Here is a 17,200-nt window from a genome sequence, read left to right on the forward strand (position 1 = left end):
TCCTGATCAGAAGAAATAGAAACCTGATCTGAAGATTCATAGTTAGTGTCTTGCCTAGGCCTCTTATCTAGAGGGGGATGGTTACCCCTGATCAAGGTAATAAGATCTTCGGCCACTTTGATAATCTGTTTTTTAGACATAGAGGCCTGTGCACATGGCTCATGTATCAGTTTTTTAGTTTTAGAAGCTGCTTTTGTCTTTGGTTTTGCAGCTGTCGTCGGTTTGATATACAAATGTTGAGACCTGAATACACTCTCAGAAGCCAGTGCCTGCTCAGCAGCTCCGGAACCATCCGAGGGAGATACATCCGTCGGTCCAACACTTTGAGTATCTCGCAGCATGCCGGCGAAAGCACCTCACTGAGTACCGGCGAACCGGCGACTAGCTTAGGAGAAGCTTTGTCGTCGGTTTTGGATCTCGACTATCTTTCTCTGTCGTTTTCTTTGCGGTTTTTATGTACTCCGGTAGTCGGATTGCTATCCGACGACATTTCTGGGTAGTTAAATCTGTTTCCAAAATATTTTGAGGCAAAAATATACAGACACTTAATAGTGCGTTGGTTAAATCTAGCACAAAACTGAGAGCCAGGCATGCTGTGATCAGGGCCTAGGCAAGGAATACAGTATAAATGGAAATCCTTATGAGGTACTTGCTTCTCAAAGTAATACAATTATTAACTTTTTCTGACATCAGTATGGAGCAAGAAAAAAGTTTCCCCAACGGGGTACTTAGCTTTAATGAAGACTTCGGTTCTGAAACTCGGACTCGAATATTTCAGTAGTCTGCCGACCAGTACTTGTGAAATGCTTCTGCTTCGGGCACCGTGCGGCAAGAAAGACTAAAGAAAATGGCGTCAGCTGCATGTTTTATACCCCTGATGACCTGACGTCATGGAAGAGGAGACAGCAACCGAAGCAGGACCCAAGACTTTGGAATTCAGGCCGACTGAGGGCAACCCTGCCAGCAGATTACCCAAATGTAATGGTTGCAACAGTGAAACACGAAGAACATCAATAAATGGTCTAAAGATCAAGAAATGGCCACAACAGATTCACCCAATCTGTGGCTGAGGCAATTTAGTAGCTCACTGAAGGGACAAAAGCTGCTTGGAAATTTTCTTTTATTGTGGCTGGAAGAAGCAAGAGCTAAGGAACCAGTAGATTTTTTATTTTATTTTTATTTTACATTTGTTGACCGGGCTAGTCTAACTGGATATATGTCCATTTTCAGTAGAGGCCCGGGGAGATAAACAAAATCACATATACAAAAATGAATGTATACAATGAACACTGCATGTGCAGTACAGAGAATAATAAAAGAGGTCATTTGTTCATAACAGTGCAAAATACACAGATACAATTAGTACAATACAAAATGTAGTTGCAATACATCATAAAGAAAAAGATGTCAGCTGAATTATACAATATATTAGTATACAAGTAGTCATAAAGAAAAAGTAGGAGCTGAAATTATACAATATATTAGTAAAAGTAGTCTCCTTAATGAGATTCTGAAGATGTAAGTAATAGTATAGAAGGACAAGGTAAGTTGTTATTAAGAAAAGGAACTTGATTACTGAGAAGAGGAGGGTAGGTTGAACCAAGTAAGACGAGCTAGTTGATCAGTCAGGTTTAGTACAGGGGCACAACCAGTGTGTTCTGAGGAAAAGTTTCAATTTGGTTTTAAAGAGTGATATAGAGGGAAGAGAGGAAAGTTCATTAGGAAGAAGGTTCCAGGATTTTCCAACAGTATTAGAGAAAAGAGAGTCCCCAGCCCTGTTGCTTGACTTACAAATATTTACAAGAAGTTTGTGTGATGATCGTAAGGTCTTTAGATTGTTCCACTGTTTATGTGAAAAAGATCCACGAGTCTCGGGGAAGCCTGCCAGTAGTACTTGGTGAAACAGGTAGGTATTAAAAATGTCATTTTTTTTAACCAAAAAATCATGAAAAGCATTTCAAAACACTTACCCCAGGCCCCAAAGTAAATCAACACAAGTTTTACATAGGAAAACAAGTTTTAACTTTGTTTTACCAACTTTTTCCTCAAAAGTAAAAAGTAATGTTCAAAGTAAAGAGAGACCAAGTCACATATTACTCTAAATAGTTTTTCATTGCTTAAAAACAATATTTTACCAAAAGTTAACCTTCTGTCAAAGTAAGAAGTGGAAGTTTTTTTTTTTTATTTTTCCTGAAGGAAACTTGTCTGCCTAGTAATGAAAGAGCATCAGCAGACCTTCAACCCTTGAAAGCCTGCAAGAGGAGCACTTTTTTGGTTGCAGGAAAGCTCTGAAAAGCTTGGTGTACAAACCATTCTTTTTCTTCATCTCTGCTCAAGCTGGTAACAGTATGGGTGTGTGAAAGGTGCCCCTAAACTTTGAAAACTGGCCAGCTGTAATATCCTTAGCAGGATATAACCCATACAACTAAGGCTACTGCAGTGATCAATGATTAGCAACAAAAATTTATCTTAAAAAACAGACGATTCTTTCTATAACGACATTACTTTACTACAGTCCCATACCTTGTTTTTTTCAGTTGAGAAGCCGGATAAGTTTATTGATGTCCTCGCCTCGGAATCCTCCTTTACCCATTTCTTTGAGGAAACCCTGCTTGTTCCTGGCGGCATGCCGAGCTACTGACAATTTAAATGGCCAAAGGAAGTTACTTGCTTCAGTGAAATGCTTCCCAACTGAAGAGATTTCATGGATCAGATCTTCTAAACAGATAATCCCAAATTTTCCTAAAAATAAATAAAACAAGCTTAGACAATAACAGGTTTTACTTGAGACTTGCAACATAAACTCACTTTTTAATATTTCATCAGGATATGCACATTATAAAGTCTGGATACTATTTTATATTTACCTTAACCATCATGGCAGCCACTCCACTACGCAATGCACTTGCAAAACAGCATACTGAAAAAATGTATCAAACTGTGATCCTTATTCATTGCAACAGTTAAGGCACCTCCTCTGGAAAAATCTCCAGGTAGCCCAATAACTCTCCAACAATCATCAAAAATGACCTACATAAATGATTTTTAAACAAAGCCCTCTACAAATGGTGCCCTAGTTGGGTACCTCCTTCTAGTAATCTCTCATGTAGCACTTCTTACAATTTATGTTTTCCTGCTCATGATGGCCTGATCTACTGGCTCCCATGTGACAGTCACATGGCCAAGCTCGAGTTCATGTACACAGTCCTGACTCTGAATTTTACACTTGCAAGATAGCAATTACAAGGCTATAAATTTAAAAACTTCTTGCTTACTTCAGAAATTCCAACTATAAGGCTAAGGCACATATTGGATGACAAGTAGGAACAGCCAACCCCCCCCCCCCCCCAGCCTCTGCTAAAAGCCCTCTCAAAACTCTAATGATAAGGTGAATACTTGTATATGTTAATTAGCTTTTACTAACCAGCCAAGTGAATTGTCCTGAAGACCCTTTTCAGCCACTCTCTGGGCAACAGGCAGTCATGTACAGGAACAGAGTTGGCAGCTTTCAAATACAGCAGCTACACAGACAAACGAACAATTACACTGGCAAATAAGTACAGATTGTGAAGAAGTAAACGAGTCAAGAAGTACAAATCCTTGATACAGTACATGGTCCAGATACGCATTGAGCTGCAGCTAGTACATAAAACACAAGTAGCAATACATTAATGTACAAATAAAAGAGGTGCCACTTTTCTAGAATACAGAAGTTGACTGAGATAAGTGACAGTAAAGCTGAGCTAGGGGATGCAAAGGCTTAAGACACTAGGTGTAAACTGTAAGCAACAATGGCTTTAAACTGTGCCTAACAGAAGAGGAGTGGAACTGCTCAAGATACAACAAATGCAAGTTGCTGTAACAGAGTCCTATAAACCAGTTAAAATTTAGTGCAAATAATTGACACAGAACTGGTGGTGGGTAATAGAAAGTACAGTTTTGTACCTACCATAAATGTAGATGTCCGAACTGGATAGCATCTGCAGTCATAACAACTGGGTTGTCCTGTCGTCAGGCAGCCCTGCAGTCGGCCGGATTCCAAAGTCCGGGTCCGGCTTCGGCTGATGTCGCACTTCACCCGACGTCATCTCTGCTGGTCTCCGGGTATAAAGGCATCAGCCGACGCCATTTTCTTCAGTGTTTCTTGCCCCAGATGCCAGTTGCCCTTCCTGGAAGGCTAATTATTGGATAAATGCCAATGTTTCCAAAAGGATAGAAGGCAAACTCAGAAAATAAGCATATATGTACATATATACAAAACAAATACACCATAAAAGACTCCCCCCACTAGCTAGCTATTAGGAGGGTAAATACCCTAGGAGTACCACAGAGGGGAAGGAGGGAGGGTAATCCTGACTGCAGATGCTATCCAGTTCGGACATCTACATTTATGGTAGGTACAAAACTGTACTATGTCCTTCATGGATGCATCTGCAGTCATAACAACTGGGTAGAATACCATAGCCAACTAAGGGAGGAGGAAAAATTTAGATTATGGTGTGGTTAGGATCCCTTGCAGCACAGCAGTGGCAAACCCTGCTTGGGATCTGGAGTACAATGGTAAGTTATAATGCTTGGCAAATGTATGCACGGAGGTCCAAGTAGCCGCCTCAATAATGTCCTTGGTTGCCACACCTCGTAGGAAGGCTGTGGTAGTGGCTGTTGCCCTTGTAGAATGAGGCCTTATGTTCTGTGGAATTGGTTTTCCATGGAAAGAGTAACAGAACCGTATGCAATTTCCTATCCATTTGGAGATTGTCTGTTTGGAAATTGCTTTTCCTTCCCTTCCTGTTGCATAGGCTACAAAAAGCTGGTCAGTTTTTCTGCTACTTTTTTTCTGTCCAGGTAGTAGCGTAACTGTCTATGGACATCCAAGGAATGCAGCATTCTTTCCCTCTGTTTTGTGGGTTGGGAAAGAAGGTAGGTAGGTGGATTGCCTGGTTTAAAGACACTCTGGATATCACCTTAGGCATAAACGTAGGATTAGTCCTCATGGACACTCTATCTTGGTGGAAGATTAGGAAGGGCTGTACCGCCATTAGGGCCTGAAGTTCAGAGACCCTCCTTGCTGAGGTTATTGCCAGTAGGAAAGCAGTTTTCCACGATAGATGCTGTAGGTCCGCTGTTGCTGCTGGTTCAAAAGGTGCGAGTGTCAATTTTTCTAGCACAAAGTTCAAATCCCAAGCTGGCAATGGTGGTTTCCTTGGAGGTTTTACATTCTTGATTCCTCTGAGGAACTGCCTGAGTAAAGGGTGTGAAAAGACAGGTGGATCAAAGCTGTATTCTGCTGAAATAGCTGATGCATGTATCTTGATGGAGGAATAGGACAGGCCTGTATGTAGAAGCTCTGCCAGATACTCCAGAATGTTAGCCATATTTATAATTGACACATCTTTTCCTCTTTCTGTGCTCCAAATGACAAACCTTTTCCATTTTCCTGCATAGTTCCTTCTTGTTGAAGGTCTGCGGGCTTCAAGGATAATGTCTTTAACCCTTTGGGAAAGTTCTGGGTTAGTTGCTGCTATGTGATGTTCCATGCAGTCAGTTGCAACGTTTTTAGATTTGGATGTATGATGCTGTAGTTGTTCTGAGTTAACATCAAAGGCATCAGGGGTATTGGCCACATGTTGTCCCGAGACATGCTCCTCAGTAATGGGTACCAGTGTTGTCTTGGCCAGTTTGGAGCTATCAGGGTTATCCTTGGACGTTCCTCCTTGATTTTTAGTAATACCTTGTGTATCAAGGGAAGAGGTGGGAATGCATATGCTGTTAGACCTTTCCAGCTGAAGGAGAGCGAATCCACTTTCCATGCAAGTGGGTGGAATGTCCTTGTGCAGAATTTTTTGAGTTGGTGATTGAGAGGGGAAGCGAATAGATCTATCTGTGGTCTTCCCCATTTCTTTGAGATGGTCTTGAAGATGTCCGGGTGGAGCATCCATTCGTGGGCATCCGATGTGGTTCTGCTCAATATGTCTGCTAGAGTATTGTCCTTTCCCGGTACAAATATTGCCTGTAACTGGATGTTGTAGCTGAGTGCCAGGTTCCAAAGTTCCAAAGTCATTCTGCATAGGGGTATGAATGAGTGCCTCCTGCTTGTTGATGTACCACATGACTGTGGTGTTGTCTGTCCTTATCATCAAATGGCCCTCTTTAGAAATGGTCTGAAATTTTGGATTGCCAGTTTTACTGCCAGCATTTCTTTTAGGTTGATGTGCAGGTGGAGTTGATCCTCGTCCACAATCCTTGTGCGCATTTGTCCAGCATGTGAGCCCCCCATCCTAGGTCTGAGGCGCCTGTTGTGATGGTCTGGCTTGCTTGATAGCTGTGAAAGGGTAGGCCTGGGTTTGATTGGCATGCTTGTGCCCACCATAGGAACTCCTGTTTTAGGCATGGGATTAGTGGAATTTCTGCTTCTAGGCTGTGCCTGTGTTGGGACCATAAATTCCTTAGGTACCACTGTAGTTTTCTCATATGTAGTCTGGCATGTGGAACCAAGATTATGCATGATGCCATGTAGCCCAAGGCCTGCAGGACTTTTCTTGCTGTTAACTTGTTCTGTTTTGTTAGAGCCAAGAAGTAAAGAGGGAGTTCTTTTGTTTACTGCGGTTAGGAATGCCATTTGTTTTACAGTGTCCAATTCCGCGCCCAGGAATGTCCTTGTTTGGGATGGTATCAGCCTTGACTTTTGTAAATTGACTGTGTATCCCAGTGCTTGTAGCAAGTAAATGACCCTTTGTAAATCTGTTGTCAGCTTGCTTTTGTTGTCCCCTTGTAGCAGGCAGTCGTCCAGGTATGGATAAATTTGGATTCCCTGTAGTCTGCAGTGGGCGGTTACTGATGCCAGGCATTTTGTGAATACTCTGGGCGCAGTAGATAAGCCAAAGGGCAATGCTGAGAATTGATAATGCTCTGATCCTGCAAGAAATCTGAGGTATCTTCTGCAAATTGGTCGAATGGGGACGTGCAGGTATGCCTCCTTGAGATCTAGAGTTACCAGCCAACACTCCTTGCCCAGCATGGGAAGAAGTTGCTGTAGGGTCAGCATTTTGAATTTGGGACAATGATGTATGTATTTAAGGTGGACAGGTCGAGAATAGGTCTCCAACTTTTTTCCTTTCTTGGAACTAGGAATAGTCTGGAGTAAAATCCTTTGCCTTGTTCTGTTATTGGCACTCTTTCCACAGCTCTCATCTTTGCTAATTGCATTATCTGCTGTAGAGCTTCTGTTTTTGATTTGGAGGCAGGTTTGGCATTCCTCTTTGACTGGTAAAGTGTGAAAGTGGAACCGGTAACCTTGGTCTATGGTTTGCAAAATCCACTTGTCTTTTGTGATGTAGTGCCAGTTTTTCAAAATAAGGTTAATTTTCCGCCTAATGGAGCTGCTATTTGTTCCCTGGTAGGCGGATGTAGAGTTAAGTCACTGTGATTGTGCTGTTGTAGTGGTAGTGGCTGAGTCTGTGCCTCTGTTATTACCTTGCCACTGTCGCCCTCTGTAGGCACCTCCTCTGGATTGGTTTCTGCCTCTGGAACGCCTATTCCTGCCCCTTTGGGATCTTGTGGAGTCAGGAAAGGACCAATTTTTGGCAGGCCAGTTCCTGCTAAACCTTGGGGGCTGAACCTGCAAGAAATCTTTAACCGTTTGAACAGATTTTGCCTTTTCTTCCATTTTCTTCATTACCTGCTGGGCAGGTGTACCAAACAAACTGGTCTTATCCATAGGAGCATCTAATAACTTAGCTTTAATATGATCCGTAAGACTTGTTCCTTCAGCCATGCATGTCTTCTTATCACTGTGCCAGTCATGGCTGATCTAAATGAAGCCTCCAGTGCATCATAGCCACATTTTAAGGAATGGTTACTAACCTGTTGTATGTTATTTACCATTTCTAATACATATTTCTTATCTATAGAGTCATCAGAGGATAGTTTTTTAGTTAACTGATCAAGCATAAACTCTTGGTATTGTATCATGTGAAACTGACAGTTTAAAGCTCTAGCCGAGAGAGTAGCTGAGGTATAAACTTTTTTGCCCCATCTGTCTAAAGACCTGGCTTCCCTTTCCGAAGGAATAGGGTTTTTTGCTGTGGTCGAGGCTACTGCCTTAGGCCCTTGGGATATAGTTTCGGGGTCTGCAAGTGGGGCCTTGTAAAGGTGATGATGCGTGTCTGGTACCCTGTAAAATCTGTCTGGTTTGGCAGGGGCTGGAGGTAAGGAATCTGGTGCAGAGCAGACATCATTAAAGGCATCGTCCACAACAGAGAGGACAGGAGGTATAGCTAAGGGCCTGTGTTGTGGAAGGTGCAGAAAAGTCCTAAGTCTTTTTCTGGAATCTGAGAAATCCTGTTGCTGCCATTGGAATTGTTCTCGCATGGCATGTAAGGTTTCCCCAAAGGAGAATTCTTCTGGTGGAGAAGCAGCTGGAATGGATTCTTCAGCATCTGAGTCTTCATAATTGGAGAAAGGAGCCTCTGGCTGGTCAGTAATATCTGAGTCATCCGCAGAATCATCAGAGGACACAGGCTCGGGGGGCTCTGCCCTAGGTCTCTTCTCTGGGGGCTGAGAGGCCCTGTCTGGGTGAGATTGAGATCCCCTGATTAAGGATATTAAATCTTCTGCCAGAGTAAGCATTTGTGAACTAGAAGTAGGCCTGGTTGGGGGGGGGGGGTTAACAGGCACTGATTTAGTAGACTTGGCTGCTTTAGCCCTGGCAAAGGCCTTAATGGACATGGCTGCAGGAGGCCTAGCAGCACCACGTGCTGGGGTAGAGACATCCAAAGGGATGGTGTCTGATAATTCACTAGAAGCCACTGTAGTAGGTAAAATTTCAGAGGCCGATTCAAGTAAGGTAGCAGGAACCTCAGAAGTAGTCAAAGATTCAGCTGTGCTTTGATCAGTTTTCTCGGTTTCGGCCGAAACCGAGACACTTCATGTTTGCTTCGCCATGGTTTCGGCCGAAACCGTGGACCGCGAGTGTCAGTCTTTTTCTTTGCGTTTCTTAACAATTTGGGTAGTCGGAGGATCCGACGGCATAATGTACGCAAATTCTGAACCGAAAACTGTTCAGCAAACTCCGACCGACGCCTAAGCGTTTGTCGGTTGAAGGAAGCACAGGCCGAACAGGCTGCTACGTCGTGGTCTGGGCCTAAACAAGGCAAACAGTAAGAGTGGAAATCTTTATGAGGTATTTGTTTCCCACAAGTTAAACAGTTATTGACTTTTTCTGACATCGGCTGAGGCAAGAAAGAGTCCCCAACGGGGTACTTAGCTTTTAGAAGTCTTCGAAGTAGTATTCGGTAGTAGAAATCTCTGGATCCGACCGACCGGCACTTGCGAACAGCTTCTGCTTCGGGCGCCACGCGGCAAGAAAGACTGAAGAAAATGGCGTCGGCTGATGCCTTTATACCCGGAGACCAGCAGAGATGACGTCGGGTGAAGTGCGACATCAGCCGAAGCCGGACCCGGACTTTGGAATCCGGCCGACTGCAGGGCTGCCTGACGACAGGACAACCCAGTTGTTATGACTGCAGATGCATCCATGAAGGACATCTAGACAGAGTAACAAGGTTGACTAAAGTCACCAAAAATGGTCATTGGTATTTGTCAGTGATAAGTGGGTTGAGGACCTGGCCTATTCTGACCCATGTCAGGGATCCATGTTAACAGTGGAATGGGTCTATGTGGCAGGATGCACATTGAGAGACAGATAAAGAAATAATGACTTTAGAGAAGAAGCCAAAGTAGCTCAAATTACAACGAAGATTAAAGAGAACAGATTATGGTGGTTCAAGAACATGTGTAGGAATGCAGAAGATGATCCGGTGAAGATGATTTCGGAAAGACATAAAAAGAAAAGGGCACATGAGGATATCCAGTGAACAGATACAGTGCGCGTCAGACAATGACAGAAGACCAGTGACAATCTGTCAAAGGTGGTTGGAGAGTGGCACTAAATCAAAGAGAGGTGGCAACAGCTGATGTTACATCCTGAATCCATGTAGAAAAAATCATGAAAAGGTGGGTTGATAAGTGATTTCAATATCTAAAGCTGCTGACATTTATCTGATGTTCCATCAGTATTAAAGGTTAAAAAGGTGTACGGCAGAAATCCTGTACTCCTTTGAATTTTGTACATAATATATTATACCCTCCCCCATCATGTTTTAAGACTCTTTCCCTTTGGGCAGTTCCTGTAGCTTTGGAAACTCTCATGCGAAAAGGGTAGATTTTTTTGCTGAGGATCAAAGATTAAGCAGTATGTTCATTAGAAGAGGAAATGAGTGATATGGAATTAAAAAGGGATATAACAGAAAAGGCAAAGTGCAAGGAAGCAGCAGCAACATTCACTATAAGAAAGAGTGGTGTTGGTTGTCTAGAATGTAATGCTAATGGAAGTACAAGAATGATGTCTGAAGACCCCAATTAAACCCAGGGCAGTAACAAAGGAGCCTCAGTCCTCACCACTGTCTCTGGTAAGGGAGCGTCACTGAAAGCACAAGTAGAGTAAGGGAGCGTCACTGAAAGCACAAGTAGAACACACAGTTTCCCCTAAGAGTACACCGGGAACAGGCTCCAAACCTGGGACTGGACTATATGTTTTAATCCAGGTCCCCAGATGAGCCTTTAACTACTGCAGAGCACCCAGTTCCAGGTATTTGACACACACTTAAATATTTTATATTCACATACACAAACACTCTTGGGAAAGACTGGAATAGGTTTACCTGCTATGTCCCGTTTCCCAGATTACAAGGCAACAGCTGCCACCAGTCAAATACCACAATACCCTTCAAAAGGGGTGTTCAAGACAAAATAAAATTTATGTCCACTCTTCAGGCTGTTGTCTGGTCCTAAAGCGACTAGTATAACAACTCCTATGATTTCTGATTAACAGCTCTGGAAAACTTGGGAGTGATAACTACTGATCTGGAAAACAACAACTCACTACAACTACTACTGAACAACTACAACTACTTAACTGTAACTGAATTCAGAACCTGCTTTTATAGTACAATTTTTTTTAAAAGTCGCAGAAAACTGTTATGGGAATTCTGATCTTTCATATCAGACTTTAAAAAGTAAAAAAACAGCTACTGTGGAGATTCTTTTCCTTTCAGCTCTGGTACACGATGACATCATATCTAGGTCAGCTGACTGACAACCTACATTCAGAATTCTTTTAAAAAAACATGTACATTTCATCAGCCAGAAGAACACTGTATGATTCAAACATTTTACATAAATCAAAGTAATAATAAAAAAAAGTACAGTTTTGTACCTACCATAAATGTAGATGTTCGAGGATTCCCTTGCTGCAGTCCTGACTATTGGGTATAGTCCGCGTCCCAGTCGGCCCGAATACCAGAGTATAAGGCTGACGTCGGTCATGGCGCCTTAGACTGACGTCAGTACGTCAGGGTACTAATGCGCATGACCGACGTCATTTCCTCAGTCTTTTCTTGCCCCAGATGTCAGAAGACCCAAAAAGACAAGTCCCAAAAACAACCTGCACCAATAAACATGTACAATATATACAGTAATATATATATATACAAAAAATATAAGCATGTAAACTCACCTACACAACCACCCTGAAACACAGAGGGAAGGAGGGAGGGTAAATTGGACTGCAGCAAGGGAATCCACGAACATCTACATTTATGGTAGGTACAAAACTGTACTATGTTCTTCGACTTCCCTTGCTGCAGTCCTGACTATTGGGTAGAATCCCAAAGCAGAGGTAAGGGAGGCTGGCAAATTATAAAGTAGCAGGAGCTGACAACATGCCTTGTAAAACAGCTGTGGCAAAACCAGCTCTAGTCTTAGAGTATATAGGCAGGTGATAATGCCTAGAGAAAGTATGCACTGAACTCCAAGTAGCTGCTTCCAGAATATCCTTAGTTGCCACCCCCCTTAGAAATGCTGTTGAAGTGGCCGTAGCCCTAGTGGAATGAGGCCTAATCCCAGCTGGAACCTCTTTGCCATGATGGGAATAACAAAATGCAATGCAAAAGCCAATCCACCTAGAAATAGTTTGTTTTGACACAGGTTTGCCTTGTGAACTTAAAGCAAAAGAAACAAGTAACTGCTGAGACTGCCTAAAATCTTTAGTCCTGCTCAGATAAAAACGCAATTGCCTGTGTACATCTAAAGTGTGCAAAATCTTTTCCCCTTTATTTTGAGGATCTGCAAAAAACGTAGGCAAATGAATAGTTTGGTTTAAAGCCACACTAGAAACCACCTTAGGCATAAAGGAAGGATTAGTACGTAATGATACCCTGTCCTTATGGAAAATCAAAAAGGGCTCTACTGCCATAAGGGCCTGCAACTCAGATACCCTTCTTGCAGAAGTAATAGCCAACAGAAAAGCAGTCTTCCATGACAAATATTTCAATTCAGCAGTAGCTGCCGGCTCAAAAGGTTGTAGAGTAAGTTTTTCCAACACAAAATTGAGATCCCAAGCAGGAGTAGGAGCTCTACGTGGGGGTCTTATATTCTTTGCCCCTCTAAGAAACTGCTTGAACAAAGGATGCGAAAACAAAGGTGGGTCACAATCATAGTGAGCTGAAATTGCTGCAGCATGAATCTTTATGGAAGAGAAAGACAAACCTTTGTCCAATAACTCAGTAAGATATTGAAGAGCCACACTCAAATTAGGCTCTGAAATTTCCAAATTCTGTGCTGTACACCAAAATAAAAATCTCTTCCATTTTTCTGCGTACACTCTCCTAGTACTAGGCCTTCTAGCTTCCATAATCACATTTAAAACTTGTTGAGGAAGCTGAGACCGTCCATGTTTCAACACAGAATATGCCAAGCTGTGAGATGGAGAGATTGAAGCTTGACATTGAGCAGATGACCGTCCTTCTGAGATAACAGATGAGGAATCAGAGGTAAAGGCCATGGAGGCTTCTTTACAAGACTCCTTAGAAGTGGGTACCAGTGTTGCCGAGGCCAATCTGGAGCTATCAAAATCATCCTTGGCCTGTCCTGTCTGACCTTTAGTAATACCTTTGGAAGAAGAGGTAGAGGTGGAAAAGCATAGACATGAAGGTTTTTCCAACTGAAAGACAGAGCATCCACTTTCCAAGCTGTGTGATGAAACCCCTTTGTGCAATACTTTGGCAGCTGGTGGTTTAGTGGAGAAGCGAACAGATCTATGTCTGGAGTTCCCCATGACACTGTCAATTTCTGAAATACATGAAGATCCAGTTTCCACTCGTGGGGATCCATGATTTGTCTGCTTAATACATCTGCTAGGAGTTCTGTGCTCCTGGCAGAAACCTTGCCTGAAGAGTCAGTTGCAGGCTTAACGCAGTCTCCCATAAAATCATTGCTTGCCTGCATAGAGGATAAGAATGTGTTCCCCCTTGCTTGTTGATGTACCACATGACAGTTGTGTTGTCTGTCAGAATCAACACCTGCCCTGGAAGAAGTAACTCCTTGAACGCCATCAATGCAAACTGGACTGCTAACATCTCCTTCATGTTGATATGTAGATGCTGTAGTCTGGCAGGCCACTTGTCTTGTATCCACTTTCCATTTAGATGAGCTCCCCAAGCAGTGTCCGAGGCATCTGTCGTTAAAATCTGACTCGCCTCTGGCCGGGTCACAGAGAGTCCCTTGTTTAGGTGACATTCCTGAGCCCACCACAAGAATTCCTTTTGAAGGCAAGGTATTATTTGAATGACAGTGTCCAAATCTTGGCAGTGCTGTGTCCATACATTTTGAGATACCATTGCAGCTTCCTCATATGCAGTTTGGCATTGGGAAGCACCAGAATACAAGATGCCATGAACCCTAATGCTTGAAGGACTGTCCTTGCAGTCAGCACGGACTGATGAGATAGTTGATGGAAGTAAAATGACAGACTCTTTTGTTTGTCCGGGGTTAAAAAGGCCATCTGGGCTGCTGTATTCAGTCTCACACCCAGAAAGCACATGTCTTGAGAGGGTACTAGACTGGACTTTATTTCGTTCACAGAATACCCTAGGCATCTTAGCACTGCTATGACATATTCCAGATGCTGTAGAAGGTGTTCTTTTCTTGAGCCAGAATCAGGCAGTCGTCCAAGTAAGGATAAATTTGAATGCCTTGAAGCCTGAAGTAAGCTATCACTGGAGCCAGAACCTTTGTGAATACTCTGGGCAGTAGATAAGCCAAAGGGCAATGCAGAGAACTGATAATGAAAATCTCCAGTTCGAAACCGCAGATACTTTCTGCAACTTAGCCTTATGGGCACATGAAGGTAAGCTTCCTTGAGATCCAAAGTTACCATCCAGTGATCCTTGCCCAGCAGAGGTAACAGTTGTTGTAACGTCAACATCTTGAACTTGGGAATGTCCAGATAAGTGTTGAGGATAGATAAATCCAAAATTGGTCTCCACGTGTTCCCCTTCTTTGGTACTAGGAACAGGCGAGAATAAAATCCGAAGCCCCTTTCTGACACAGGGACTGGCTGAATAGCCCCTATCTGGAGTAACTGAGAAACTTGCTGGAGAGCCTCTTTTCTTTGTGGAGGAGGAACATCTGGCATGCCTTTGAAAGGGGGCATTGTGTGGAAATAAAATCTGTACCCGTGATGAATGATATCCAGCACCCATCTGTCTTGAGTGATTAAATCCCAATTTTCCTTGAAAAGAGACAATCTTCCTCCCAAAGGAGCTGCCAGGCGAGTCCACTGGCAGCTGAAAAGGCAGGTCATTGGGTCTGCTTACGAAAGGACTGACCCCTGCCCTCACCAGAAGTCTGAGCAGGTGAACTGTCTGATCTAGGCCTAAACGAACCTTGAGCCCTGCCCCTACCACGTCTAGATCTACCCCTAGACTGGGAACCATAAGCAGGATATGTCCACCCCTTAGCAGGCCAATTTCTACTAAACTTCGGAGGCTGCACCTGCAAAAAATCTTTAACAGTCTGCATAGACTTAGCTTTGTCCTCCATTTTCTTTAAAACTGCTTCCACAGGCGGTCCAAACAACACATCAGACTGTAAAGGAGCATCCAAAATCCTGGTCTTAACATGCTCAGCTAAATTCTGATCCTTCAACCATGCATGTCTGCGAAGAACAGAACTAGTAGCAGCCACCCTCGAGGAGGCCTGAACAGCATCAAAACCACACTGCAAAGAATGCTTACCCACTTGTTCAGACACATGAACCAAATCCAGCAATTCTTTACACTCAATACCTTCCGCCAAAGCATCCACCTTAGATTTCAATTGTGAAAGGAGATAATTCTGATATTTCAGCATATGAAATTGACAATTCAATGCCCTCATGGCTAGAGTGGAAGAAGTATATACTTTCTTACCCCACCTATCCAAAGCCCTTGCCTCTTTATCAGAGGGTACAGGATTTTTAACCACAGAAGCTTTAACACCTTTAGGCCCCTGAGAAACAGTTTCTGGGTCCGCCCTGGGACTCTTAAACAAATACTTATGAGCTTCGGGCACCCTATAATACCTATCAGGCTTAACAGGAGCAGGAGGCAAGGAGTCAGGGTTCAGAGAGGCCTCTGCAAAACATCCTCCACCACATTCAACACAGGAGGAATAGCTAAGGGCCTATGCTGAGGCAAAACAAGAATTCCCTAAGCCTTTTCTGGAGTCAGAGTAATCTTGGCCTTCCCATTTAAAGTGCTCCCTCATGGAGTGAAGAGTCTCTGAAAATGAAAAATCCTCAGGAGGAGAAGCTGAAGGAGTAGAATCATCCACATCAGAATCAGAATAAGCAGGAAACTCTTGCAAGTCTTCCACAGAAGACTCTGAAGCCTGTGAACACTGTTCAAAACTATCCAACTCCTGTTCCACCCTAGGCCTCTTATCAGGTGGGGGCATAGAACCTCTAATCAGAGTAATCAAATCTTCTGCCATTTTAAGCATATGTTTCTTAGGCACAGAGCCCGAAATGCTAGGAGAAGCCCCTACAGAAGCTGAACTTGGCCTTCCTCTAAAAGAGGCTTTGGCAACAGAAGGAGAGGCCCTAACTACCTTGGGAAGAACAGTTACCTGAGAAGCCCCCTCAGCCTGGCCTACCTCCTGAGAGGGCACATCCTGTAACAGTAAAGTATCTGCCTGAGACTCCATAGAGACTCCTGGCAAAACCTCTGGCTCCCCTGAGCCTTCTAAAGGACCGACGTCCGGGACTGCCGGTTCCTCACCCCTAGACTTCACTGTTTTGTCCTTGCGCTTCTTAGATGAAGCAGGCGTCGGAGCATCCGACGGCATAGTATAATTGCAACGCTTTCCAAACACTAACCTAGCACAATCAAGCCTCCTCTTAATAGTGCGCTTGTTAAATCTAGCACAAGAGCGGCAACCAACAACGTCGTGCTCAGGCCCTAAACAAGGTATACACAATGTATGATAATCCCTGTGCGGTATCTGCTTCCCACAAGAAATACAGTTATTCACTTTTTCTGACATCCGGTAAAATACTGAGGCAAGAAAAAACCAAAATGTTCTAACGGGGTTACTTAGCCAACTCTGTACTCGGTCTGAAACTCCGGTTTGGAAAATCTCAGAACGCCAACCTGCACTCGCAAAATTGCTTCTGCATCGGACCATGCGGCAAAAAAGACTGAGGAAATGACGTCGGTCATGCGCATTAGTACCCTGACGTACTGACGTCAGTCTAAGGCGCCATGACCGACGTCAGCCTTATACTCTGGTATTCGGGCCGACTGGGACGCGGACTATACCCAATAGTCAGGACTGCAGCAAGGGAAGACGAAGAACATCAAACTTATTTACAAAATTATAGCTAACCATGCTTGGAATTTACAATTATTTACAAAACTTCAGCCAGTCATGATAACACAGGTAACAATATCTAATATCCTCACAACGAAACATTCCCTGCATCACAATGTAATTTCTAGAAATATACGGCCTTTTTGTTTAATGAACAATACACTTTAAACTGCATTCCCAAATGTTTAGTATGTACACTTGTATGGAAGAGGAAGGATTACTTCAGACTTTGTAGTACACAGTCAGTTCTTAAGACTAGTTGTTGAATATCAACCATAAAGGGACTTACCTCGTGTGGTACTTGTTCTGCCTGCAGTAATATTAAAATTGCTTTCCTAAAAATGAGAAGAATTTTCTTTCAAAGTATGGAGAAGTTTTCTTACTGTATAAAGAATGTAATATATGGTAAACATGGTTTACTATCAAAATGTGGAAATGCAGTTTAGCGAAA

At 43.2% G+C, this 17,200-nt stretch overlaps 1 protein-coding gene across 2 annotated transcripts in view; it reads right to left on the reverse strand.

Annotated features, from left to right (window-relative positions):
- The window catches only part of RPL7L1 (ribosomal protein L7 like 1), a 613,595-nt gene that overhangs the window by 36,479 nt on the left and 559,916 nt on the right, over positions 1 to 17,200 (reverse strand). For both annotated transcript variants that reach the window (XM_044061740.1, XM_044061738.1), the window contains one exon: positions 2,524 to 2,742. In XM_044061740.1, the coding sequence (XP_043917675.1) occupies positions 2,534 to 2,742 (209 nt within the window). In that variant the 3' untranslated portion in view covers positions 2,524 to 2,533. The remainder of the gene's footprint in view (positions 1 to 2,523; positions 2,743 to 17,200) is intronic.

Source organism: Protopterus annectens, chromosome 2.part0 (genome assembly GCF_019279795.1).
Source record: "Protopterus annectens isolate FY-2018-M chromosome 2.part0, PAN1.0, whole genome shotgun sequence".
In the NCBI taxonomy this organism is placed as follows: Eukaryota; Metazoa; Chordata; order Ceratodontiformes; family Protopteridae; genus Protopterus; species Protopterus annectens.